Consider the following 25,875-nt stretch of genomic DNA (forward strand, 5'->3'; position numbering starts at 1 on the left):
AATAGTATCATTATTGTTTAACAATAAAGTTTACATTTCCATAGAAATTTCAAAAAATCGGATACCCATAATTTTCGAGGTGGACTATCATAATCAACTCTAATTATTTTATTTTTCTAGCATTGATTAGTGTTCACAATAATGGCATAAAGCAGACGCATTAACTTTTGTAATTGGGGTTTTACCTTTCGTTTTCACTTTAATTATTTTAACTAATCCTTTTTACAAGACCCATAAAGAACAAAAGTCAAAATAATCGATAGTCTCAAAAAGTCAAGAATCTCTCACACACTCATTATGAACACGCACCACCAAACAACACTTCCATTGATCCTCATAATAATCTCCACCAATACTCATTTCCCTCTTGGATTCTTCAAACTCCTCTCTGAAAGTTCTCATTTTTGGTTTACATTTCCTTTGAGTCCACTGTTACTTACTAAAATGGTGAGCAAATGGAAGAAGATGAAGCTAGCTTTGAGTTTGAATCTCTGCAACTATCTCCCCAGAACCCTCGAGGAGGAACCACCATCATTGGCTTTGAATTCCGCTGAGACATTATCAGATGCTGCTTTGCTCTCTCCTCTTAACTGGCCCATGACTCCAACACCTTCTTCTTACCGTCGAAGGTTGTCCAGAAGTAGCAGCAAATCGTCAAAGGTTTGTTTCATCATGACCCATATTCTCAAATCTCTTTAATTCCAAGAAAGATTGCTACTTTTGGTTCCTGAAATACTGACCTGTTCTTTGTGGTTCATGAGTTTGTCTTGGATAAGTCGTTTGCTCTGCTTTCGAGCTATTGTGTGTAGTTAGTTGTAATGAAGAAGAGCATTGTGTCTACTTGGAAGTCCTATTTTTGTATCAGTTAAGCCTTATATTCCTTATAGAACATTTATCATCAACTTTGCCCTGTTTAAAATAGAATATAGTACTTTGTCTCCAAAGATCATGGACTCTTTCTTCTTTTAGATTTTTGTGGTAGTTGGTTTCTTTAAATAGCACTTGGTCTCATGTGAGATTCTTTGTCTTCTTCTGATGATCTTTCTCTCTTTTTTTTCCTACTTTCTTAAACAGCAGACTTGCTCTATATGCTTGAACAAGATGAAAGAAGGTTGTGGACATGCAATTTTCACAGCGGAGTGCTCGCACATGTTTCATTTTCATTGCATTGCTTCGAATGTGAAACATGGCAACCAAGTTTGCCCAGTGTGCCGAGCTAAATGGAAGGAAATCCCTATACAGAAGCCGAGTTTGGATCTTCCTTATTACCCCTTTGACAGGTGCAATAATGATGCAGCCATTAGCCTTTTCCGCTGCTTACCTCCTTCTCAACGAGCTATAACCCAAGGGCATCCCGAGCCAGCTACTTTCGATGATGATGAACGGTTAGAAGAGCAGATTGTTTTTGATGGTGAAACTGAAGTCTTGAAGAAGGAGAACCGTGATTATGTGCGAATGATGGACATGAAAGTGTATCCAGAGGTCTCAGCTGTACCACAATCCAAGTCTTGTGAGAATTTTGATGTACTAGTGCATCTCAAAGCAGTTACTGGTGATCAGATTTCTCAGTATCGCCGAGCGCCAATTGATTTAGTTACAGTGCTAGACATCAGTGGTAGTATGGGAGGAACTAAGCTAGCACTTCTGAAACGAGCAATGGGTTTTGTGATTCAAAATCTTGGGTCCAGTGATAGGCTCTCAGTGATTGCTTTCTCTTCAACAGCTCGACGTCTCTTCCCTTTAACCCGAATGTCTGATGCTGGAAGACAGCTAGCCCTTCAAGCTGTTAACTCACTGGTTGCAAATGGTGGGACCAATATTGTCGATGGTCTTAGAAAAGGTGCCAAGGTTATGGAAGATAGGCTAGAAAGAAATTCTGTTGCCAGCATTATCCTTTTGTCTGACGGGCGAGATACATATACTACGAACCATCCTGATCCAAGTTACAAGGTGATGCTTCCTCAGATTTCTGTTCACTCTTTTGGTTTTGGATCAGATCATGATGCTTCAGTGATGCACTCAGTCTCTGAAGTCTCTGGTGGAACCTTTTCTTTCATTGAAAGTGAGTCTGTGATCCAGGATGCTCTTGCACAGTGCATTGGTGGACTTTTAAGCGTTGCAGTGCAGGAGCTACGAGTAGAAATTGAAGGTGTGAGCCCAAATGTTCGACTTAGCTCGATAAAAGCTGGGAGTTACTCTAGCCTTGTAACTGGTGATGGCCACTCAGGGTTGGTTGATCTTGGTGATCTTTATGCTGATGAAGAGAGGGATTTCTTGGTTTCTATCAACATCCCTGTTGAGGAAGATGGACATACACCATTGCTAAAGCTGAGATGTCTCTACATTAATCCCTTGACAAAGGAGATTACAACGCTTGAAAGTCACGTGCTTCAGATTCGAAGACCAGAATATGTTGCTGAAGAAAAAGTTGTTCCCATCGAAGTGGTCAGGCAAAGAAACAGATTCCTAGCTGCAGAGGCAATGGCCCAAGCAAGAACTTTAGCAGAGCATGGAGATTTAGAGGCAGCCGTTAAAGCCATTGAGAATTTTAGATTGGTTTTGGCAGAGACGGTTGCAGCAAAATCATGTGACAGGTTTTGTGTTGCTTTGGACTCGGAACTGAAGGAAATGCAAGGTAGAATGAGGAGTAGTCACATGTACGAGGCATCGGGAAGAGCTTATATTCTTTCTGGACTTAGCTCACACTCATGGCAAAGAGCAACAGCGAGGGGAAATTCAAGGGACAGTTCGAGCTTTGTCCAGGCTTATCAGACTCCATCAATGGCTGAGATGCTGCGTCGATCACAGGCCATGTTTCTAGTTAGTCCATCACATCATAGACTCATTCAGCCCTTGCTCTCTTTTGCTTCACAACCAAAGCCAAGGTAAAGAACAAATTTTGACATCAATCCAATGCTTATGTACAAGTAGTTACGTAGCAAGCTTAAACTTGTTTTGTCTGTAAAGAAACAACCACAAGCAGTCGAAACAATTGGAGGAATGTAAGATAGATATATAATGAATACTGGGTTTAGAGTTTGGGAATATCTTTTGTATTAGAACTTCATTGCCTATATATACTCGAAACTCACAAATTGCACATACATATAACTACTACACAGCAACATTAACACATTACATAACAAGAACCCAACACAAAAGGAGACACCGAGACAGAAGAGAAGACACTATTCTCCAGCTAATGTTCTTGGCAAAATGAAAGAAAAAATAAAAATTTCTAGCAAAATAATTTCCCGAGGGAAATGTTAAAATGGTATCTCTTCATGAATCATGATCTACCTTTCTTCATCCTTGCATCTCTCTGGTTTCGGAAGTGGCTAAGAAGTTGCTGTGCCTGCAAAGAACAGTACTATTCAGATATCTCGATCAATAAGAAACTGAACTTGGTGTGTTTTCGTGTAACCGCAGAAGAAGAATATAGTATATACCTTCTCTTTTGCTCTCTGTGTACCAGACTGAGACAAGGCAACAAGCGGAGGTATGGCGCCTTCTTGCAAGACCAGAGTGCAAAACTTGGGACTGTTCAGACACAACTGAAGCAGCACAGAAGCTGCATTCTCTTTCCCTCTCTGAGATCCTAAGTCAACAGTTTCAACAAGTAATGGAATCCCACCTTCCCTCACGATGGCTTGACGCCCTTCTCCAACTGCAGAAAGATTTGCAAGAAGAGCAACTGCTTTATCAACCATCTCTAAATCTGGGTCTAACAGCTCCACAAGGTACTTAACCGCCTTAGCTTGCACGATACGGGCCTTGTTATCATGAGTAATCGATAGATTGAACAAAGCAGAGGCGGCGTCTTTCTTTCCTCTAAATGTTCCTTTACCAAGAAGATTCACCAGAGCTTGTATCGCTGCGTTAGACTGGCCTATTCGTTCTCTGTTGACCTGCAGAACAGACAGACTGAACAATGATGCTGCTGAATTCTCTTTGGCTCTGTCATTTCCTGTGTTCAAAACATGAACAAGCGGTTCTATCGCCCCGACTTCCACAATCATGGCTTTGTTTAGTTCACTGATGGAAAGATTCAAAAGAGCCGTGACTGCGTGTTCTTGAGTTAGCTTTTCTTCTGAGTATAAAAGTGACAGCAGTGGAGTAATAGCACCACAACGCCCGATGTGAACACGATTTTCAATGCTGTTAATGGTGAGATGACGTATTTCAGCTGCAGCAGCAGTCTTCACTTTGTTAGACCCGCTTTTAAGATCTTCTACCAATTTTATGGTATGTGAAGTCGTCATTGTTCCTGAATCATCTAAATCATGTACAGAACACTCATAAGTCTTTGCTGCGCTATGCTCATGATTTACATTGTTTGAACTTTCTAAGTTTTTCTTGGGAGACATCTCACTGGAGCTTTGGTGATTCCCTAGTATACTTTCTGTCTCATGTGTCACCGAAGGTACATAATCAACAGACGAGACAACACTGCAAACTGATTCACTCCTGCTGTGAGTGTAAGACTGCCCCGGAGACAAAAGCTCGAATATTTCAAGATCCTTGCTTTGAGATTCCCCGCATAAACTGGCAGACACGTTAATCTTCAGTTTCTCAAACCCATTTCCAGTTTCAAGAGATGATCTTGAGGTTAAACTGCTGCTCCGTAAAGAAAAACGAAAACTCTCGGTGCGGTTAAAGTCTTGAGAACCCATATTATTAGCCATGGATGAAGCATCACCACCATCATACTGATGACAAGAGTTAGTAGCAAGGTTGATCCTGTTTGCCTCCAACCAACTCGCTATCATAGCCTTAACCGTGTAATTGGGAATGAGTTCTTGATGAGTCAGCACCTGCCGCGTCCTTGGACAAACAGCTAACCCGTTATCAAGCCATTTCTTAATGGATGTTCTGTCAAATGTCTGTCCTGAAGCTACTATTACCGGATCCAGCATGAGTTCTGTTGACAAAGGACACCGGAAATACGGGGGTATCGAGATACCTTTAGCCACTTCAAGAAACTCAGTTTTAAGCATGTGTTCACGGATGCACAAGACGAGTTCTATCAACTGTTCGGTTTGTTCCATATCTTCTTCTGACTTACTGGCCTGGGATCTTATCCTCTCTTTCTCCACAGTAATGCTTTCCTTTAAGAGATCTTGGTTTGATATCAATCCAAGCATTTGAATTATGCTTTCCAGATGATTGTTATCCAAAGAGGTAATATCATCTTTCTGATTCCGTAAAGCATTCTCCATGAGTTCCATTAATGTCCCCTCTTGCTTAAAACTCTCAGTCTCCTGCACGCAGCGCTGAAACCGTTCCAAGAGATTAGTACAAGTGGCTGCATATAAGACACAGAGGGCTAAAGAAATGAAGAAATTCTAGTTTACCTCAACACTTTGTACGCTTGAAGTAACCGGACTTGACTGTGATAACTGAAGAAGTATGCGACTAATCTCCAACGAACAAGTCTGGACCTTTCCCAACAAAACCTCGCATTGAAACACCTGCACAACAACGATGTAGTGAATAATGCTGAAAGCTGCAGAAAAACTGAAATGGTAGCTTATATCATCAACTTACACCAAACAACTTGCTCAACTTTGGTGACCAGTCCTCTAAGAACTCCCGAGCCTGGTTAACAACAGAATCAAGGTCTTCACATCCTTTATATAAACAGTCATCAGAAGGTATCTTGCAATCAACAACTTCATCGAGCAACGGTTTCAAGAGCTTCAACAAGAGAACCATATTTCCAATACATGTTTGAATAGGATTAAATCTTATAGTCTGGCACGCAACCAGATGAAGATACCGAGATATACTGTTAAGAAGACATCGAACAGGAACAGGATCCATTTAACTATCAAGCTGAAGAACACAAAAAACAAAACACACACATATCAACATTATAATCTTTCATGACTTTTAAAAAGAGTGTTGGTTCCTTGATAGTGTTATCAATTGGATTAGTAAAAATATTCAGACTTTTCTGTGTATTATATGGAAAAAAAGAAAGGAACACAAAGTTTTCTGATAGAACAGACATAGAAAAGCATTGACTTTTTGACTTATTAGTCTGAGAAGACAGACATGACTAGATTCAGTCAATTCTTGTGGAAAACTGAAGAAAAGGAAGTAAATTTAAACAGAGACTTGACTTGAGCACATTCTCTCAACAGATGTTTCTGCTTTCTAGTTTCCTTTTTCCCTTATATTTGATTAAACTAATTTATCCAGTCTAATAAAGTGTGGAGAAAACAACAGAGTTACTCTGAATCTGATAAACCTATCAAATCGAAAAAGAATCTCAACAAAGAAATAAGACAGAACAGTGAAAACCCACAAGTAAGGAACCCTAACTTAGTACAAAGCTAATGTCGAATTTGGAAAAAGATTGTAACAAAGGAATGTAAGAAGGTGGAGGTACCCGAGAAGATTGAAGTGATACTGAGGCTGGAAGAAGAAAAGGATTCGAGGTATCAAGGGAACAAGGCGGCGATCATTCGAGCTTGCAAGAGGAATAATGAAGAGTTTCCTAAATTATCTAAAGATTGGTTCTTTGCTTACACAAAGAGAAGAGAGAAGAGAGAGAGAAAGAGACTGATGCAAGAATTCAGGCAACGAAACAGAGCAGAAAAAAGGGAAAAATAATAAAATAGTAATGGCGAGGGGCCCCAAGTTGGTTTTTTTGCAGATATCTCTACTGTTTCTGTAATGTTGGAGTTGGTACATCTTAAAGCTGTCTCTTTTTTCTTTCTTTTTATGTTTCTGATGATATATAATATTAACACTTAAGTAATTTTACTCATATTGTTGCCTTGACAAAGGAATAAGTTAAGGGTTGAAATTTGTGAATTTTAAAAATCATTACTTTTGAGATTAGGAATTATGTCAAAGGAGAAGAAGATTCATTGGTCCTTGGAGATTATAAGGTACAATGATTAACTTTGTTATGTTCTAGTTTTGGGTAATATATATGGGTTTCTATCTACATCAATATTTCAGATTTGCTTTTTTCTTTTTGTCAACATACAGAATTCAGATTTTTGGGATTTCCCTATTTTTCCTACGGCAAATAAAGTCAAAGAAATATTAGGCCGTATGAAACAAATTGATGGGTTAAGCCCAATTGATAGGCTAGGCCCGTTATTGTTTTGTAAAGAACTGAAATCTAATCTGTCTATGGTCTTTCTCAGTTTAGAACAACAAATTCTTGTTTGGAGATATATGCTAACTTGTGTTAATGTGTTGTTCTCGTTGGGGTTACTTGTTTCTCCAATAGACAATGATTACTCGGTAATGATTCCACTAATTGGTCAGTTATTCACCGTACGATTTAACAACTTAGCTTTTGAACCTTTGGAAAGCAGAGTTTAAATTCTATAATTCGTATAAACAATAAAAATATTGAAGGACATAACGAATAGCAGAGTTTAAAAGTTCTAATTATAGAATTTAAATCCGGAAGACAGAAGCGCCAATCATTTAACCTTTCACAATTAGCAAGCAATTTTTAACCAACAATGTTAAAAATTTATAACCAAAACGAAACGTAACAACAATCGAAAAAATAACAGGACAAAATAATTATTTGTTTTTCTCTCTTGATTGAGAGAAAAACAAAAAAAAAATTTGAAAAATAATTTTTTCTTTGTAACTGATCTTTCCATACTTTTGATTCTCTGTTTCGCTTCGGCGGAATCAGAGAATCGTTTCAAGTTACAAATTCGCAACAAAAACGTGTTGTGATATCGAGTATTTATTCGTTTACGGGGAAGAAACATTTCAAGTGGTATAAGCATTTCCTGATTGTTTGAAACTTTGAATCGTTTAATAAATTTAAAAATAAGAAAAAAGGATTTGTAGAGAAATGGGAGTGTCTCAAACCGACGGAAGAATGGAAGGTTGGCTTTATACCATCCGACACAACCGATTTGGCCTTCAATTTTCCCGTAAACGATACTTCGTTCTTCACGAGAACAACCTTACAAGTTTTAAATCTGTACCATCTGATCACAATGAGGTTTGTCTTTTGACTTTTTTCACACTTTCATTTGTTTTGTGGGATTCTTTTTTGTTCATGTGTTATGAATTACGTATAGATGCAAAACAACATGTATTAAGTATATTGTGATATATAAACGAATGAGCCATTTGAATAGCAAAAAATTATGTTTTATGTGTAGGAACCTGAGAGAAGAGCATCTCTAGATTGTTGTATTCGCGTTACCGACAATGGTAGAGAGAGTTTCCATAGAAAGGTACCAACTTTAAGATACTAATAAGCCTACAATTTCTATATTTCACAGAAAGTTTAAGTATTACTATATTTTCATGTGTTGTTTCAGATTCTTTTCATATTCACGCTTTACAACACTTCGAACCATTTGGATCAACTAAAGGTTTGTTTCAAAGCTTTTGTCTTTACTTCTCAGACTTCTATTTGTCTTAAACTCTTAATAATCAGTTATGTTTCTGACTTTCAACAGTTGGGAGCAAGTAGTCCTGAAGAAGCTGCCAAATGGATCCGATCATTGCAGGATGCTTCACAAAAGGTTTTTTTTAACAGTTTTAACATTTTCTTTACAATGAAAGATTTTAGAGACTTTTCTTCATGGGACTCATGTTTTCATTAGGGGTTTCCGATTCCGGATTGCGAATTTTTTGTATCTCATGCTGAGAAGGGACTTGTGAAGCTTGATGTATCAAAGAGGAACCGTCGCAAAAACTCTGTGGACTGGACAAATTATTCATCGACAAATTACTCATCAACATCATTGAATGTCGAAACAAACGTAGCGCCTGATGTCATTGCACCTTCTCCATGGAAAATCTTCGGATGCCAAAATGGTAAGAAAATACAAATTTCCTTGCGATTCAAGAAACCGATGGCCTTATCGAGCTTTTGAATTTCAGGTTTACGCCTTTTCAAAGAAGCTAAAGATTGGGATTCCCGCGGAAGGGTAATGCTTATTTGGTCATATTATTGAAATATATGTGAATCATAATTGGTTTTTAACTTATTTTCTTTTGCTGAAACCTCTTGCAGCATTGGGATGATCACCCAGCAATCATGGCAGTTGGGGTCATTGATGGTACTTCAGAGGATATTTTCAACACGTTAATGTCTCTCGGTCCCTTACGATCAGAGTAAGCTCTATGACTTTTGATAACTTGTCCTATTAGGTCGAGTCTCACTTACTTTGTTTAAAAGTTAGGCAATATAGGTCTACATATTATGACTTATATTATTAAGAGATTGAAAAATTGCTGGATTTCTTGCAGATGGGACTTCTGTTTCTACAAAGGAAACGTGGTGGAGCATCTTGATGGACACACAGATATAATCCATCTTCAGTTATACAGTGATTGGTTGCCATGGGGCATGAATCGAAGAGACTTATTGCTGCGACGCTACTGGAGAAGGGAAGATGATGGAACATATGGTATGAATCATTCTTGATAATGTTCTTGATTTGTTGAGTTTTCGGGTTTATAACCTTCTCAACCTTAAAATGTCACAGTCATACTTTGTCACTCTGTATATCACAAGAACTGCCCACCAAAGAAGGGATACGTCCGCGCTTGTGTCAAAAGTAAAGTTTCTTACCTCACTCTAATTTGGTTTTTACCATATGAAAAGTTAGAAGGGATACTAATCTAGGGACATCGGAATGTAGGTGGTGGTTACGTGGTGACTCCGGCGAACAACGGGAAACAATCACTAGTAAAGCATATGGTAGCCATTGATTGGAGAAGCTGGAACTTATACATGAGACCATCTTCTGCAAGATCCATAACCATCCGTGTGGTTGAGAGGGTTGCGGCTTTACGCGAAATGTTCAAAGCGAAACAAGGACACGGCTTCACTGAGTTTGTTTCAGGGGAGTTTTTGGACACCAAACCCTGCTTGTCCAAGATCAACACTATGCCCCTTAAAACAGAGGCCAAAGAGGTTGATCTAGAGACTATGCATGCTGAGGAAATGGATAAACCTACTTCAGCACGCAATAGTTTGATGGACTTAAATGATGCTTCTGATGAATTTTTTGACGTTCCTGAGCCCAACGAATCCACTGAGTTTGATAGCTTTATTGATAGCTCTCCATATTCTCAAGGACATCAGGTAATTTTCTGTTTAACCACTTTGCTTGTGGATCAAACTAATTTGAAAGGTATGTGTGCTTTCAGCTCAAGATTCCAACACCAGCTGGTATTGTCAAGAAACTTCAAGATCTAGCCATTAATAAGAAAGGCTATATGGATTTACAAGAGGTGGGTTTGGAGGAAAATAACACTTTCTTCTATGGAGCCACTCTTCAAAAAGATCCAAGTCTCACTCTGCCTTGTAGTTGGTCTACCGCGGATCCATCGACATTCTTGATTCGCGGAAACAATTATCTAAAAAATCAACAAAAGGTAATCCATTATTTAGTTATAAATATGTTTGTGTTCTTCTTGAATCTTAAATGCAAAGTCAACACATATGTGATGATGTTTGTACTTCTCAAACGATAGGTAAAAGCAAAAGGCACATTGATGCAAATGATTGGAGCTGACTGGATAAGTTCAGATAAGCGGGAAGATGATCTTGGTGGACGAATAGGTGGTCTAGTTCAGGAATACGCAGCGAAAGGAAGTCCCGAGTTTTTCTTCATTGTAAACATACAGGTGAAAATTTGAGAGCTTTTAAATCTAAAGAAGCAATGGTTTTATAATAGTTAAGAGACACTAATAAGTAGCAAATGTATTGAGTCAGGTCCCTGGTTCGGCTATGTACAGTCTAGCATTGTACTATATGCTGAAAACACCATTGGAGGAGCATCCTTTGTTAGAGAGTTTTGTGAATGGTGACGATGCTTATCGAAACTCGCGCTTTAAACTCATCCCTCATATCTCCAAAGGTTCATGGATTGTGAAACAAAGTGTTGGAAAGAAGGCTTGCTTGGTTGGTCAGGTACTTGAAGTTTGTTACACCCGCGGCAAGAACTACTTAGAGGTAAAATATTAATCAAAGTTGATCTTGTTTGTGATATGATAACAACATCATAATGTTTTTGAGCTTTGTTTATTTCTTAGCTTGACATTGATGTTGGGTCTTCAACTGTTGCAAGAGGTGTAACCAATCTTGTTCTTGGGTATCTCAACAATTTGGTTATAGAAATGGCATTTTTGATACAGGTAAGCAAAAAAAAAAACAGAACAATGTTTTCGTATTGTAAGATTTATTATTCAGTTTAAGGATCACATAATGATCATTTTCAATGTTGTTACAAAAATCAGGCAAATACAGTAGAGGAACTACCAGAACTGCTACTAGGAACTTGTCGGCTCAATTATCTTGATGTTTCAAAATCTGTAAAAGAAAGGTGAGACATCCTTAACAACAAACACTATTGCAGGAGCAGAGGATATTTTCGATTTTTGTTTCTTTGTAAAAGCTGTGTTTTAAACTGTGATTCTTGTTATGTCAACTCGTTTTTACACTCAAACTGATGTATAGTCAGGATCAGTAGTTTGGTTCTCTGTGTTGTCTGATCCAAGATTGAATAAATAAACTTGTTGATAAGACATGAAAGTCCACAGGAGTGCTTCCGTTCAACATTTTGCAAAAAGGAAAAACAGAGGAACTAGTTACTTGTGAAACACTCAATACCCCTTCCTCCGATTTTCCCTTAAGCCCTATTTAATACTAGGTTTTGTACAATCAAATAGCAAAGACGATAAGTGGTCCGATGTGTTCCAAACGTTGGACATTTCCATACCTAATATAAATACATTTTTTTGACCACTGAATCAACTAAATATTAACTGTTTAATATTGGATTTATGGGACTACAAAATAAGTATAATAGAGTGAGTGTGATTAATGAATAAGAAACTGTGGGGTTGAATAGCGTTGCGTGCCTCCGAAAGCAAAGGAGTCTCTTTCAGTGGGTTACAGGTTTCTCCGGTTCAACTGTCGGCACCGACACATCATCTCTCTAACTATTCTTCTGTTTTGTTTTTCTAGGTTTTTTTCACCTTAGTTTTCCTTTGCTTTTTCTTTTCCACGTCAAAAACACTATTGGTTATTCTATTTTTTTCTTTACAATAAGATATTTTGACTATATATCATCTAGTAAAATTCCTTACAAAATTACATATTTATTCTGCGAGCATATGTGATTATACCAATTGTTTTTTCTTTTTTCTTTTGGTGAACATGATAAGAATTATTCCATATTTAATGAAACTTTTTAACATGTTACAGATGGATGATCTATCATCTACACATTCACTCGAAACAAGGACATATAAATCCACCTTTCTTATGCTATAATGACATCAGAAATGTTGCGACCACAACTGTCAAGAAGCTGAGTAGTATCTCTATAAAATTAAACTCTAGACATGATATAGAATCAATTTAATCATTTAGTCAAACACCCATTCAGAATCACAAGTCCTATAACGTTTAAAATTATCAGCATAAGTTACGCACCTGCATAGAAAAAAGTCCGGTAACCCCAAAAACAAAGCATTCACATTCCAAATGAATCAAACGAAGGCTTAGAAAAAGAGTATAAATAAGATGTGAACATATTAACTATGTGTTGAAAAACACCAAGACATAGCTTCACGTCGAATAGCGCCAGTGGATACATAATTGTACAATGCAAGTGTCAATTTTTTCACAAGTTTGATTTGTGTTTAGCAACTTTTTGTATGTACTAATTAAAAATTACTTATTGCCATTTTCATGCTTTTAAATATATAAAATATTATTTAACTGATTCAAGATTATGGATGCGGTCGTGGTGTATATATTTTAGTCTTATAGACTAGATAATAGAGAGATGAAGGCGAATAAATAATTTAAAATTAAACAAAATGAATATGAAATATTTAAAATGTGGTAAGGTGAGTATGAGTGTTTCCACTTTCTATCCATACACATTCATCAAATTGGTGAGTACTAGTGTAGTTTTTGTGTTACTTTTGGTTTGCTGTTTACTCGCTTATCGATTACCTACATGGCTACATTCATCAAAATTGGTAACAGATCGAGTATTCACATTGCTGAAGAGTTTGTGTTTGTTTTATTCACATGTTTTCATGATTCCTCTGTTTTGCACGTGATAAATCATCGAAGTACCGTTTAAGAAATCCGACACTCGACTCAACACACTATTGTTGTCACCGATTAATATTTTCTTTTCACGTCGAGGTTTGTTCAAAGGCTCTTTTTTCATCGATATTGGTTTTGAAGTTATTAAAAAGCAATTCTCAAAAGTTTGGTGTCATTCTCAAACGTGCTCTCAACCTTTCAAATTATGAAAATATAGAGAAATAATACATATGTATGTACCCTAAAAGCTCAAAAGCATATACGAATATACCCAAAATATATGGATAGAGCTAAACCTCGAGCTAGAACATATATTAGGATGAAAGATCAAAAATAAGCAATGCACCATCAATATCTATTTTCATTCGTCCACCAACTCAAAAAGCAAGAAATCATAGCTATAGCGACGAACATGACGGCATATTTATGAAAATTTGATGACAGGTGGTAAACTGGTAATCTATCACTAGTTGTGATTATGTGGCAAAAAATTGTAGCTAACATCACGTCAAAATAGTTATATCAGAAAATGGTGAGAAATTTCCATCACCGTCGCGAACTATACATCAATCGTGACTCTTTTGTTTCATAAGTAAGAACATTGAATATTTTTACTCAAAACAATCGAGTGAATTGTCTTCCGCTGACCCATAATATTACTACCGACTAATGAACTATTAATTTTGCCAAATTTTATTTAGCTCGGTTGGCTGATGTCGATTTACATGGAAAATAACATGTGGAGAGTTCAATTCAACGTTTTAAAACTTTTATCTTTTGTCAAAAATCAATTTTGTTTCTCATTTTTTGACTTGTAGTCCAAAAATTCTTAAGACTAAACAGGTTGTAATTGTATGATGCAATCTCAGAAATATCAACACAAATATTAGTTCTTTAATCATAATTATTTTTTGATGCAAGTAAAATGATCTAATGGTTTGTGTTAATGTAGTTGTTGTGCCACCATCCAAAATTTAAATCCGCATATTATGTAAAATTAACAAAATAAAATCATATATAACAGTGAATCTGGTCGAATCCAATTTTATATTTATCAGTACGATTTTCATACTAAAAAATTAGAGTACAAGTACTACGCATAGTCCTTTTTTCCAATAAATTTCGCTGCTTGGCGGAGTCTTATATCTTCTCAAGTTAGTAATTCAAGTTGAAGGGACTATAGCTAAACAACTTTTTTTAAAAATAGTAATGATTTTGGTTTAGACCCAAAAATATATAATTTGGTGTCTTTAGTTGAAATACCATGTGAAGAATTGCTGACAAACTGCTTTATACACAAAACTCAGAGGTTCATGAATAGTCCAAATCACATCAAGTAAACGAATATATACAAATATAAATCGTATAGATAATAAAAAAAAAGTTGTGTATTCCAAAACAAAAAAGCAGTGCATGTGGATATGGTTATAGAGTAGTAAGTGAATGAATTATTGTATCGATCCGTTGATCCTAGGACTTGTTGTTATGGAGTAAACCCAAGTGAGTCCGTTCCTTCCTTCCCCAAGAGCTAGTAGAGCTCGCACACTACTAGGACCCACACCATCACATGATCTAACGTGGAGATTGTTGGACACGTGTTAGATTCCCATTCGTTCCAGTTAGAAATATTCATTTGTCAGAAAGAAGAGAACCGATCCCTAGGCAAAACCACGTGATTGCTGATGAATGATATATTATTATTTCAAACTTGAATCTTCTTCTAATCTTTCTTCTTTGTTTAATCAAGGAACACGTAAAACAGTTTATAAAAAAAAATCGTATCTTGTCACGTATTTTAGACAAGAGTGGGTCCTAAGGAAAACATGGGCTCTTACTTGCTCGCAAGTCACCCGCGCCCTCTCTCACCTGTTCTCTGTGCACATGCTAATCCTCCACCGACTAGATACGCATACGGTCGCATCTCGTATATTATACGTTATCAAATACGGTCAACCGTACCAAAAAAAAAGACATATAATGTTTAATTTACTAGCACCCTCTACTCCGCCAACATTTCTGTATCACATTATTACTATAACTATAAATAATGTGTCACGGATTTGTATTACTCTTGTGATGTTAGAGCCATAGAGGTGGTGGCAATTTAATTTTTTTCATTTATTATATTTGTATATGTGTGTGATATGGACCAACTTTATTTAGCGTACTTGTTGAGATCATGGAAAGAAATCTTTTGAGGAGTTTAGCCTTTTTCTAATACAAAGAGTAGAATTATGCTAATATCAAGTTAAGGTTTTAGTTCTTCAATAAATTAGGATTTAATATTTTCTATTTTTATATGATTTAAGATATTCCGGGTTAAAGCAGAAGTCTTACCAAACTCATACATAGCGTTTCGTAAACAATTTAGATCAATGTCATACATGCGCTTGAGTTATTTTTATTGGACCTAAAATTTACTTGTTTAGAGAAACTAAGGTTTCCTACAAAAATGTACTCGTTTTAATCAATATTTGTTGAGATGTCTTAATCAATTTAAGATTAATGATCGAACAACACACATAAGAGAACGCCTTTTCATTTTATGCCGGAAGTTATACGAACATTTTTGGCCCCAACCATATATAGGCCGAGGTTAAAAAAATTGCATAGCATAATAAGCATGACATTAAATAAAAAAGCTTAATACATTATTTTGCTATAATACATGATAGTGACGAGATGTAATGTATATATGTATATATACACATATAGTACATGACTTTATATGTTTATTTGTTATAAATTAAAAGAAAATAACACCTACATATATAGTTTTTTTTGTCATTTGGACTTTGGAGAGTAATGGGGGAGAACTCTTTCAGAAGAAAGTGATCGTGTATGGAGTGAAGTCCAAGTTAGTTACTGAAAATATATACTAAAAAAGGGAGAAAAAATAAAAGAAAGAAAGTGAAAAAGTAGAGCCTTAGAAAATCAGCATTAAATTAAATAGGTCGATCACATCGTTTTTTTTTTTTTTTTTATTTCTTTAGAAAAGAGTGTACTTGAAGTAAGGAAGCTAAGAGTATGGTTGAAGTTAGCTTAAGAAAATGGTGATATAGAAGATAAAATCTCAAAGGAAAACTCATTGGATATGTCTAAGAATGTGGAGTTCTTTGGATTTGAATTCATTGTGTCTTCGATTTTTAGTGACTGTGCACAGTGTTCTCCACAAACTATTATATATATATATATATATATATTTTGGTAACCTAATCAAAGTTCATTTATCCATTTATTTTTATGATTTGTTGTATCATCATTGTTCAGTAAGACTAGAAACTTAGAAACAAATTCTTATGATTATATCTAACAGAAAAAAAAAATGATTAGATCAGTTTACACTTTCTTAATTATCAAGATATCGTAACAAGAAAATGATCAACCCTTCACTATATGGTTTACTTTAGTTCATCTATATATTGCCTGACTTTTTAGCTAACTAATGAAAACTAAGTTAAATTAAAAAAAAAAAAAAAATTGTTGCTTAAAGTTAAATATAATTATAATTTTTTTGAGGCCAGAATTTATATATAAAATATATATTTGTCTTTGCAACTTAGCAAGAAAACATCGTCCTAGGGGAAAAACTCATGAAGAACTTTTTATTTGGTTAACTCACAAGGAATATTTTGCTCTTCATGGATTGTAATTATACAACAAATGAAGTAATGTTAGATGTTCAAGAAACACTACATTTTACACCTATAAGAAACTATATTATTGTAATCGTGAAGTCTAGTATTTATTAAAAAAAAAAAAAGCTAGTATCTATCACTTTAAAAAAAACATAGAAGCTTTTCTTTCTCTGTGTGTATAGTAGTAAAACAAAAGAAGATACAGACTGGAGTCATGTTTCCTTAAGCCTATGAGTAATAGACTTTTATGTAGTTTAACAAAAAAAAATGGTAACATGTATTTGGAAAAAGTCTATTCTTTTACTTTGCAACACGTAGTCTAAAGAGCGAGCTTAAGCCAAAAACAATGGGAAGAAAACTAGCAAAAAAAAAGAGCAAAATAACAAAAATTAGATGATCAATAAAATATTGGAATTACATGTACGCGTAAACGTCGTATATTTTCCTTCGTGCCATTTCACCTTCCCATTATCTCATTGACTTTTCTTATCCCATATACGGTAGGAGCAAAACCATGTATGACTAGAATTATACGCGTTAAACAATTCTAGAATTTCTTACCTAAAACTAATAAATTCCGTATTTACTCTTCTAATTACGTTAACTCTTTACTTAAATGACAATTTAATGGGTTTTTTTTTTATTATCTTCCTTTACATAAATAAGCTTTGTTGAAAACATAAAAATATTGATGTAACTTTAATTTAAACCATTGATTTATAAAAACAAAAACAACTTTTTATACAGCTAAGCAAGGTTTGTGAATAAATCATCTTTGGTAAAGTCTCAATGAGATATGGAACCCACATGAGGGAGGTGAGATTACGATTTTTTTTAAAATATTTTAGAGAGAGAGAGAAGGAAAGAGACTTCCACATGAAGACAGGGTAAGGAATGGTAAAATACAGCTAGCAAAAGAAGTGTTTCTCACACCTAACTCTTTATAATAATAAGAGAGAAGCATCACCCCCATTGCTCTCCATTACTCATTTTTTTTCCCAATCAATCACTCTTCACTTCTCCCCACTCCTTACTCCTTTTTTTTTTGCCTTTCTAAGCAATCTCTCTCTTCTTCTTATATTCTCATATTTGATTCCTTTTCTCTCTCATACGATCTGCACACCACTACTAAGAACAACAGAGGTTTGATTTCCTCCTCCTCCTTCTTCATTTTTGGTTTTCTTTGGAAATTCTTGAAATTGTAATGTTTTTTTTTGGAATCTTGATGAGTTTTTGCATAAATCAAGAAGTGTCGGTGGAGGCATTTATTTCACACCAATTGTTCTGAATTCAGTTTTGTTTTAACACTCTTTTTTTTTTTGTAACTGAAAAATTTGTGTTTTCTTCTTGGTTTTCACACAAGAATTCTAGAAGATTGATAGATAAAATCAAGAATGCTTAATTAACGGTGACTTTTGACTTTTATAACCTTATAGTCTACTGTGATTTGAATTTGTACATAGAATGGTCCTCTTTATTTACTTATCAAAAAAAAAAAAAAAAATCAAAAAAGGTGGGCCAAAGAATGTTTATTTTTCAAAATTTTGATTTTTAAGGTGGTTCCAAAATTTGGTTCAAAATTTTCAAAACTTATTCAGAAACTTCCTCTGTTCAAACTCTTGTCATTTTCCTCTATAATATCATTAACCCCATCTCTCATTATTTATTCCAGCTAGAGAGACTTGCAATAATTGTAAAACATGATTGGAACAAGCTTCCCCGAGGATCTTGATTGTGGCAACTTCTTTGACAACATGGATGATCTCATGGACTTTCCCGGTGGAGATATCGATGTCGGTTTCGGCATAGGTGACTCCGACTCTTTCCCTACCATCTGGACCACTCATCACGACACGTGGCCTGCCGCTTCTGATCCTCTCTTCTCTTCCAACACCAACTCTGATTCATCACCTGAGCTCTATGTTCCGGTTAGTTCTACGCCCTCTTCGTAACGTATGATTTCAAACATTAAACCACAAGTTTCGTGAGTAATAATAAATGAAATTTTGTCATTATGGGTGGCTTTTAGTTAAGTCAAGTTTGTTTTTTTCCCGCTCATTATTTGTCTTACATTGTTTGGTTAGTTTTATGCTAACTTACGCACTCTGCTTTGTTCTGTTTTTGCCTTTGTTACCATATCACAAAGTTTCTGTTTTTATAGTTAAATGAAGTCTTTTTTTTTTGGCGCTTAATTGTTTCCCTATCTAACAATGTTTCTTTGATTGGGGTGAAATTGCAGTTTGAGGACATTGTTAAGGTGGAAAGACCTCCAAGCTTTGTAGAGGAAACATTGGTTGAGAAGAAGGAAGATTCGTTTTCGACAAACACTGATTCATCATCTTCTCATAGCCAATTCAGGAGCTCAAGTCCAGTGTCGGTTCTCGAGAGCAGCTCCTCCTCGTCTCAAACCACCAACACAACCTCCCTTGTTCTCCCTGGAAAGCACGGTCGTCCACGCACAAAACGCCCTCGTCCACCTGTCCAGGATAAAGATAGAGTCAAAGACAATGTGTGCGGTGGTGACTCGCGCCTCATCATTAGAATACCGAAACAGTTTCTCTCTGATCACAACAAGATGATCAACAAGAAGAAGAAGAAGAAGGCCAAGATTACTTCTTCCTCTTCTTCGTCCGGGATTGATCTTGAAGTCAATGGAAACAACGTCGATTCGTATTCTTCAGAGCAATATCCGCTTAGGAAATGTATGCACTGTGAGGTCACCAAGACTCCACAGTGGAGGCTTGGTCCAATGGGTCCAAAGACACTTTGCAATGCGTGCGGTGTACGTTACAAATCAGGGAGGCTTTTCCCGGAGTACCGTCCAGCTGCTAGTCCAACATTTACTCCAGCTCTTCACTCAAACTCACACAAGAAAGTGGCTGAAATGAGAAACAAGAGATGCAGTGATGGTAGCTACATAACCGAAGAGAATGATCTGCAAGGGCTGATTCCGAACAATGCCTACATTGGCGTAGACTAAAACATAGAGAAGATGATTCGATTTCCATGCGTTGAAGTGATTAGATATGCCAGGAGTAGGAAAGAGTCAGTGAGAAGAAAAGTTTTTAGCTTTAGAAGAGATGAAGGAAGAGAGCAATCAATTGGAGGGATTAAAAGTTAGATGAGAATTGATTGTGTTTGTATTATTTTGTATTTGTAGTGTGAATGGGCAAAAAACTCTTGAAACAGAGGAAAAGTAAGTTGAGGAAGAGCAGAAGATTTTGAAGACATTAGAGAATCATTAGGTGTTGAGTATTACATTAAATCTTCCTCTTCTTCTTTTGTTCTTTCAATTCTTTGTATTTTTATTGTGAGGATTCTCTTTTTTTTTCTTTTTTTTTTTGTAGTTGATTTGTTTAGCTAAAGGATTCTTTTTTTTTGTTTTTGTTAAAATCCAATGTTATAAATTGTTAATTATTAAATGGTTTTCTTACCATTGAAACTAGACATTGCTAATTACATTTTTGTTTTTGTTTTGCCGACAAGCTAAATACATGTCTAACATGACATAGTAATATTACTGGCTGATTCAAGTCTAAAATAGATTAAAAAGGTTTCTAGTTTATGAAAGTTTTTATGGTTAAGTTAGAGTTAGTGGCGAGTTTAAATCAGTGTTTTATGATACAAGCAATAATGTAAAATTAAATGGAGATGAGAGATAGAGTAACAACCACTATATCTTTTTCTAACAAGGACTTCACAAACTAGCTTTTATGTAAATCCACCCATCTATGATGCCAATTTAAAGTAAGAGTGTTTCTTAATTTAACTACCTTTCTTTCAAAACTCACTCATTTTCTTTTTCTTTCATAATTATTGAAACTAATTTTTTCAGCATATTAAATTTGCTGAACAATGATAAAACAATATGAACGAATGATTTTAGTATTTAACTTTCGTCCTCATGTAGCCATGTTGTTATTTTCAAACCATAAAGAGGACTTAAGAGTCGTCAGATAAAACAATGATATTTTCGTATTCGTCGATGCACTAATAACCAACTCGATTGGACAACATATCTTACTTCATTCACGATTTTGATGATTTCACCGAACAATTTTTTCTTTCTTTCTCTTTTGTCTTTTAATTATGTCATTTTCTTACTGGATATGTTCACTGGTCGAGTTGGGTCTTGGCCTAACACATAAGATATATTTATGATAGACATATCTTTTTTTTTTATCTTTTTTTGAGTTCAAAGTAGACTTACATATGTCAAAATCCGAGACTCCCCTAACTCATGAAAAAAGTGAGACGAATTCAACTACTTTGCCGAATTTACCTGTCTTAGAAAATCAATCAAACCCTTGAGTTGTTTGCTTGATCATACCTTCTCTTCTCCTTGTCACTTTCACTCAATACAATTGACACAAATCATCACTCGGGAATCAAGACCCAACACTTTTGTCTTGGTTGTCAGGGGCTGGGTTAAATACTACTAGGCCCAGTATCAGCCCACGTAATGTTCTTCTTTACTGTTTTGTCTATGCTCTAGTTTTTGTTTATACATTTTCTTTGTATTCCTCATTCTCCTAACAACCCTATTGCCTGCCTATTGGTATCAGAATAGACCACCACTGCACGAGAAAAAACCTAAACTTGATCGCGAGGAAAAAATTGTGTAACTAAAGTGGTCGTGGAGCGGTGGAGGTAAAACATTACTACATAGTACTGTTACAAAACAATATCTTGTAATAATTAAAATAAAAGATAAAGTAGTAAAAATATTATTTTTTTGTCACATCATTACAATTTTCCTAATTTATGTTTAGACCATTGCTGTTTGGCATACTAAAGGTATAAGAAAGACACGCCACAGAGATCCAGTGGTATACAATTTTTATGCTTTGGAATCAACTTATTTGCTACAATGACAAACTACCAAAGTTTATTTAATTACTTTACAAAAAGAATTATTTGGATAATCCAAAATCAAAGAGGGGAAAGTTGGATTTACATTTCCGATTAACATTTTAACGTAAAAAGGAAAAATGTGAAACATAAAGTGGGCAACTGGACATTCACGGCAACAGATCAAAAACCCTTTTTTAAATCAACTACTTAGTAAAAGAGGAATAAATTAACAGATTATCACACACACTGATTGATAAATTAGGAGCAAATTGGTTTTAACAATTCAAAAGAAATAAACAAAGCACTAAGTTAGTTTTGGTGCTGACGAGAGTGGACGGCAAAAAAAACAGAAGATCACTATTAAGAAAGTTAAAGTTAATAGTGCAAAATATTAATGTAGGGAAAAAAATGACTACAATAATGTTCAAAGTTAAAATAAAGGACATTTTGTTGGCAAGAAGAAAAACATTAGAAACAAAAACAGAACAAGGCAAAGCTGCAAAGTCAAGTTGAGTCGGTGAAAGAGAACAACAACCAACCTTTACCCCACTGCCATCCTCCCTAGTTTTGAACATGTGCACTTTCTTCGTTATTTACCATCACTTTTGTGTTGTCATATTCATCTTCTTCTATTCAGAGAAGACATTTAGCCAAAATTTATGTAATTTCCGAGATTAAGAACTGGTTTTCCTTTGTTTGTCACTTCAAACCAGTGATCAACAATGAAAACAGTAAATGTTACAGTGGTCTATACCAAGATTCTAAAAGTTGAAAAGTGGAAGAGGGCATGCTAATTTGAATGAATACCCAATATTTAAGATTCTAGAAGCTCCTTTTTATCTATATATATCAACTAAATAGTCGGCATGAAGCTCTCAAATACTTGGTCCACCTATTTATAGAGTACACAACTTTTTTGGAAACAGCTAATTGGAAAACTCTGTATTATTTAGGGTTTGGTACTAGTTCCTTTTGTTGTGCAACTATCAATAAATAACATATACCTTCTATTGATAAATCCAAATCCAAACTCTAAAGTGAGTCGCTGAAAATGAAAGTAGTAAAATTTTGTGGCCTCTCATCTCACTGTATTCATATTTCGTTTGTTGAGTGCCGACTCTACTATCCACCTATTATGAGATTCTTATGTTAAAACTTACAAAATATATTTACCTAGATTTTGTCTTTGTCCATACTCTTCCATGTCTCGGGATCAGAACAAAACAACTAGTTTACGTGCTTTTTTGGAAGGTCTTATAGTAGTAATACCAACAGAGCTACAGATAATGGATTAAATACATGTAACCAACAAATGTTATATTACTTTTATAAAATAATTATAAATCAATGAAAAAAATTCCTTATGAATCGCTAAATTTTCAAGAACTCAAAACCTTATTCGGTTTTCATAATGAGCAATGATGAATACATGTTATACGTCGAATTATTATTTTGGATTCTCAAGCCGGCCCTTTGCTATCTTATTTTCTCCTTTACAACATTTTTTAACCCCATTGTCAAAGAGTCGGCTTTGAGCCCATGATTGTAATGAATGGATAGCTTGAATATTGCGACCACACTAATAATTCCCGTCAAATATTTGTTTAACTTAATGTATGACACATGTATTTTACGAGCAAATAAATTCAAAAAATTTAAGCATTAGCGAAAACATTGTTTCTCCGCTCCACAAGACACTAAAACATAAATAATGAATTAAATCAGTCATTCTACAGAAAATTAATCACCGTAGTCGGTTGCCATCATTCCAAAACCTTAAAAAAAACCCATGTAAAATGATCATTAACAACAACAACAACAACAACCAAACCAACAAAAATTAAAGTAAAAACAGAGTCCAAAGCCTCGTCACATCTGCCCATAAATACCCTTCACCGACTCACCATCTTACCACATCAATTCTCTCATATCTCTCTCTCACTTTCGAATATATCTTAAGATAACAGAGACACATACTCTTAAGTTTGGTGAAGAATAAGAAGACAATGACGAAGGAAGTGGTTGGTGATAAGAGATCTTTCTCCGGGAAAGACTATCAAGACCCACCACCTGAACCTCTATTCGACGCTACTGAGCTTGGGAAGTGGTCTTTCTACAGAGCTCTCATCGCTGAGTTCATAGCCACTCTCCTTTTCCTCTATGTCACTATTATGACTGTCATCGGTTACAAGAGCCAGACCGATCCAGCCCTGAATCCTGACCAGTGTACAGGCGTTGGCGTCCTTGGTATCGCATGGGCCTTTGGTGGCATGATCTTCATCCTCGTCTACTGCACCGCCGGCATCTCTGGTCTGATCTCTCTCTTTCTCTTTTTACATCGCTCATTTGTAATAAAATTCAAACGTAGTTTGGTTTGGTGTTAAAGCTCACATAAATGTTTTGGTTCAACGTATTTTAATGAAACAGGTGGGCATATTAATCCGGCAGTGACTTTTGGGCTGTTGTTGGCTCGGAAAGTGACGTTGGTGAGAGCAGTGATGTACATGGTGGCTCAGTGCCTCGGTGCCATTTGTGGTGTGGCTTTGGTCAAGGCCTTCCAGTCTGCTTACTTCACCCGCTACGGTGGTGGCGCAAATGGTCTCTCTGACGGTTACAGCATCGGCACCGGTGTTGCAGCCGAGATCATTGGTACATTCGTCTTAGTCTACACCGTCTTCTCTGCCACTGATCCCAAGAGGAGTGCGCGTGACTCTCACGTTCCTGTAAGCCTATTATTTTCCCCTTAAGATTATTTATTTTAAAAGAATGTGACATGATTATGTTACAACAGAGAGAGGTTTAGTCATGGTTAGATAATTTAGAAATTCATCGCATTAATGGAAACAGTAGCATACCCGTGTCCTATACGGCGCTCTACTTATCATAAAGATTTAGCCGTAGAAATTGTATGCTTGTTGACAATTTTGTTTTTACTAAAATCAAAATTTAAATTCGAAATTCATATTTAGAATCGAATTAAGAAAAAATAAAATAGACCGTACAATATATCACGGATATATTGCGACTGTAGCTTCTAGATTCGTCATTATAATAAAATGCATAAAGGACATCGATGATCTTAAACTTTTTTTTGTCTTTCATGTCTCTCTCCATAACATATGTCCTTTATTTGGACATGGTCCCAACTCCATTTGTAACCACGTATACTACTCCCAAACATAACTATATGAATATTATTCTGGACTGTACTATTTGTCTCGTGATTAGTAACATTTCATTATTTTTTGTTGTTGGTGGTGATGGTGTGGTGATTGAAGGTATTGGCTCCATTGCCAATTGGATTTGCAGTGTTCATCGTTCACTTAGCTACAATCCCAATCACGGGCACTGGTATCAACCCTGCAAGAAGTCTCGGAGCTGCAATCATCTACAACAAGGACAAAGCTTGGGACCATCATGTACGTTATACTATATCATATATTTTACTTCTTCGTTTTTGATATTACCAAGGTTTTCAATTTATTAGTGTTTTCTATAATTACTACAGTGGATATTCTGGGTGGGTCCGTTTGCTGGTGCAGCCATCGCAGCTTTCTACCATCAGTTTGTGTTGAGGGCTGGTGCGATTAAGGCGCTCGGGTCTTTCAGGAGCCAGCCTCACGTTTAACTTTGATATGCTCTTCCCTGAGTACATCAAAGAGAGAAAAAGAGAAGATAATAAGAGAGGCTTGTAATTTTATCTTGTGTAGACGGTTGGAGCCAAGTGACGTGTAGTACTAGTATCTAATTTCTAGCTTTGGTGAGGAGAGATATTTTGAAGTGTCGCTTGCGGGCCAACTTTGAATTGCTACTTCTATGATTAAATCTATGTCTCTACTCCTTGACTATTAAGATTGCTCTATTTATTAGTACTAAATATTCCTTATATATGATCAACGTAAGTCCCGAGTATTTCTTTAAATTACACATGAAAGTATAAATTTACATGTGAAAGTGGAATAGTGTGGTTCCACATCAATGAGATTATCAGATTACCTTCCAAGTTTCAATCGAACTATGTTGTGGTTCCTTGTAGTTTGGAAAGTAATCTCATTTGATGTTATTGGCATAGTGTAGTGAGTGGATTGGACGGTGATGGAAAAGACTCATCGAGAGGTCAAATAAAGTGGCCATCAACCTCTTCATAAAGAAAGCTTTTACAACTTTTGTGTTTCATGCGCATTTTTGAAACACATCATGACGAAAATAAGTTTAGTTTCGCAGAAATCTATGGAGAAATCTAATCTCTAGATTTCAAACTAGCATCATGTTCAAAAGTAAGGTTTTAGACCATCTTTATAAAAA

General features: G+C 35.7%; 5 protein-coding genes and 1 long non-coding RNA gene across 14 annotated transcripts; 5 read left to right on the top strand and 1 right to left on the bottom strand.

Annotated features, from left to right (window-relative positions):
- Positions 1–257: 257 nt before the first annotated feature.
- Positions 258–3,011, top strand: AT3G54780 (Zinc finger (C3HC4-type RING finger) family protein; the record flags this gene model as incomplete). Of its 5 annotated transcripts, none has more annotated exons than NM_001339697.1 (3): positions 258–660; positions 1,075–1,950; positions 2,080–2,889. In NM_001339697.1, exons 1-3 carry the CDS (start codon positions 298–300, stop codon positions 2,887–2,889), a joined length of 2,049 nt encoding a protein of 682 aa, NP_001326107.1. In that variant the 5' UTR covers positions 258–297. The 5 variants fall into 5 exon arrangements, with proteins under 5 accessions (NP_001326107.1, NP_001326108.1, NP_001030861.1 ...); NM_001339698.1 differs by having other exon boundaries at positions 294–660; positions 1,078–1,950; NM_001035784.2 differs by having other exon boundaries at positions 299–660; positions 2,080–3,004.
- AT3G54790 (ARM repeat superfamily protein) lies at positions 2,995–6,750 on the bottom strand (the record flags this gene model as incomplete). 3 transcript variants are annotated; one of them, NM_115336.5, is made up of 5 exons in its annotated part: positions 6,395–6,750; positions 5,548–5,835; positions 5,355–5,471; positions 3,450–5,273; positions 2,995–3,355 (listed from the first exon to the last, which is right to left on the bottom strand). In NM_115336.5, exons 2-5 carry the CDS (start codon positions 5,821–5,823, stop codon positions 3,290–3,292), a joined length of 2,283 nt encoding a protein of 760 aa, NP_191039.2. In that variant the 5' UTR covers positions 5,824–5,835; positions 6,395–6,750. The 3 variants fall into 3 exon arrangements, with proteins under 3 accessions (NP_191039.2, NP_001078286.1, NP_001325795.1); NM_001084817.1 differs by having other exon boundaries at positions 5,548–5,788; positions 6,395–6,586; NM_001339699.1 differs by lacking the exon at positions 6,395–6,750 and having other exon boundaries at positions 3,290–3,355; positions 5,548–5,861.
- Positions 5,813–6,417, top strand: AT3G08425. The gene has a single exon (NR_141447.1): positions 5,813–6,220. It is a non-coding gene; the product is annotated as an other RNA (long non-coding RNA).
- Positions 6,751–7,529: 779 nt separating the features above from the next.
- On the top strand, positions 7,530–11,728 carry AT3G54800 (Pleckstrin homology (PH) and lipid-binding START domains-containing protein). Of its 2 annotated transcripts, NM_001035785.2 has the most exons (16): positions 7,544–7,759; positions 7,834–7,990; positions 8,154–8,228; positions 8,316–8,369; positions 8,457–8,522; positions 8,604–8,817; positions 8,884–8,930; positions 9,017–9,117; positions 9,253–9,413; positions 9,492–9,563; positions 9,648–10,093; positions 10,159–10,386; positions 10,486–10,638; positions 10,727–10,966; positions 11,047–11,148; positions 11,251–11,538. In NM_001035785.2, exons 2-16 carry the CDS (start codon positions 7,838–7,840, stop codon positions 11,338–11,340), a joined length of 2,202 nt encoding a protein of 733 aa, NP_001030862.1. In that variant the 5' UTR covers positions 7,544–7,759; positions 7,834–7,837; the 3' UTR covers positions 11,341–11,538. The 2 variants fall into 2 exon arrangements, with proteins under 2 accessions (NP_191040.2, NP_001030862.1); NM_115337.3 differs by having other exon boundaries at positions 7,530–7,990; positions 11,251–11,728.
- Positions 11,729–17,589: 5,861 nt separating this feature from the next.
- Positions 17,590–20,287, top strand: BME3 (Plant-specific GATA-type zinc finger transcription factor family protein). 2 transcript variants are annotated; one of them, NM_180373.3, is made up of 3 exons: positions 17,590–17,859; positions 18,389–18,644; positions 18,956–20,287. In NM_180373.3, exons 2-3 carry the CDS (start codon positions 18,417–18,419, stop codon positions 19,694–19,696), a joined length of 969 nt encoding a protein of 322 aa, NP_850704.1. In that variant the 5' UTR covers positions 17,590–17,859; positions 18,389–18,416; the 3' UTR covers positions 19,697–20,287. The 2 variants fall into 2 exon arrangements, with proteins under 2 accessions (NP_850704.1, NP_191041.1); NM_115338.1 differs by lacking the exon at positions 17,590–17,859 and adding an exon at positions 17,876–18,124 and having other exon boundaries at positions 18,956–20,151.
- A 2,931-nt stretch (positions 20,288–23,218) lies between these two features.
- PIP2;5 (plasma membrane intrinsic protein 2;5) lies at positions 23,219–25,769 on the top strand. The gene is made up of 4 exons (NM_115339.3): positions 23,219–23,880; positions 23,998–24,293; positions 24,849–24,989; positions 25,079–25,769. Exons 1-4 carry the CDS (start codon positions 23,577–23,579, stop codon positions 25,196–25,198), a joined length of 861 nt encoding a protein of 286 aa, NP_191042.1. The 5' UTR covers positions 23,219–23,576; the 3' UTR covers positions 25,199–25,769.
- The last annotated feature ends 106 nt before the right edge of the window (positions 25,770–25,875 follow it).

Source organism: Arabidopsis thaliana, chromosome 3 (genome assembly GCF_000001735.4).
Source record: "Arabidopsis thaliana chromosome 3, partial sequence".
Taxonomy (NCBI): domain Eukaryota; kingdom Viridiplantae; phylum Streptophyta; class Magnoliopsida; order Brassicales; family Brassicaceae; genus Arabidopsis; species Arabidopsis thaliana.

What these genes read in the sequence shown, in the direction of transcription:
- AT3G54800 (NM_115337.3), top strand. Translation starts at nt 7,838, where the DNA reads ATGGGAGTGTCTCAAACCGACGGAAGAATGGAAGGTTGGCTTTATACC. An exon ending in CGTCCGCGCTTGTGTCAAAA is followed by an intron (nt 9,564 to 9,647) that starts GTAAAGTTTCTT and finishes ATCGGAATGTAG; the next exon opens with GTGGTGGTTACGTGGTGACT. An exon ending in AAATGGCATTTTTGATACAG is followed by an intron (nt 11,149 to 11,250) that starts GTAAGCAAAAAA and finishes TACAAAAATCAG; the next exon opens with GCAAATACAGTAGAGGAACT.
- BME3 (NM_180373.3), top strand. Translation starts at nt 18,417, where the DNA reads ATGATTGGAACAAGCTTCCCCGAGGATCTTGATTGTGGCAACTTCTTT. An exon ending in CACCTGAGCTCTATGTTCCG is followed by an intron (nt 18,645 to 18,955) that starts GTTAGTTCTACG and finishes GTGAAATTGCAG; the next exon opens with TTTGAGGACATTGTTAAGGT.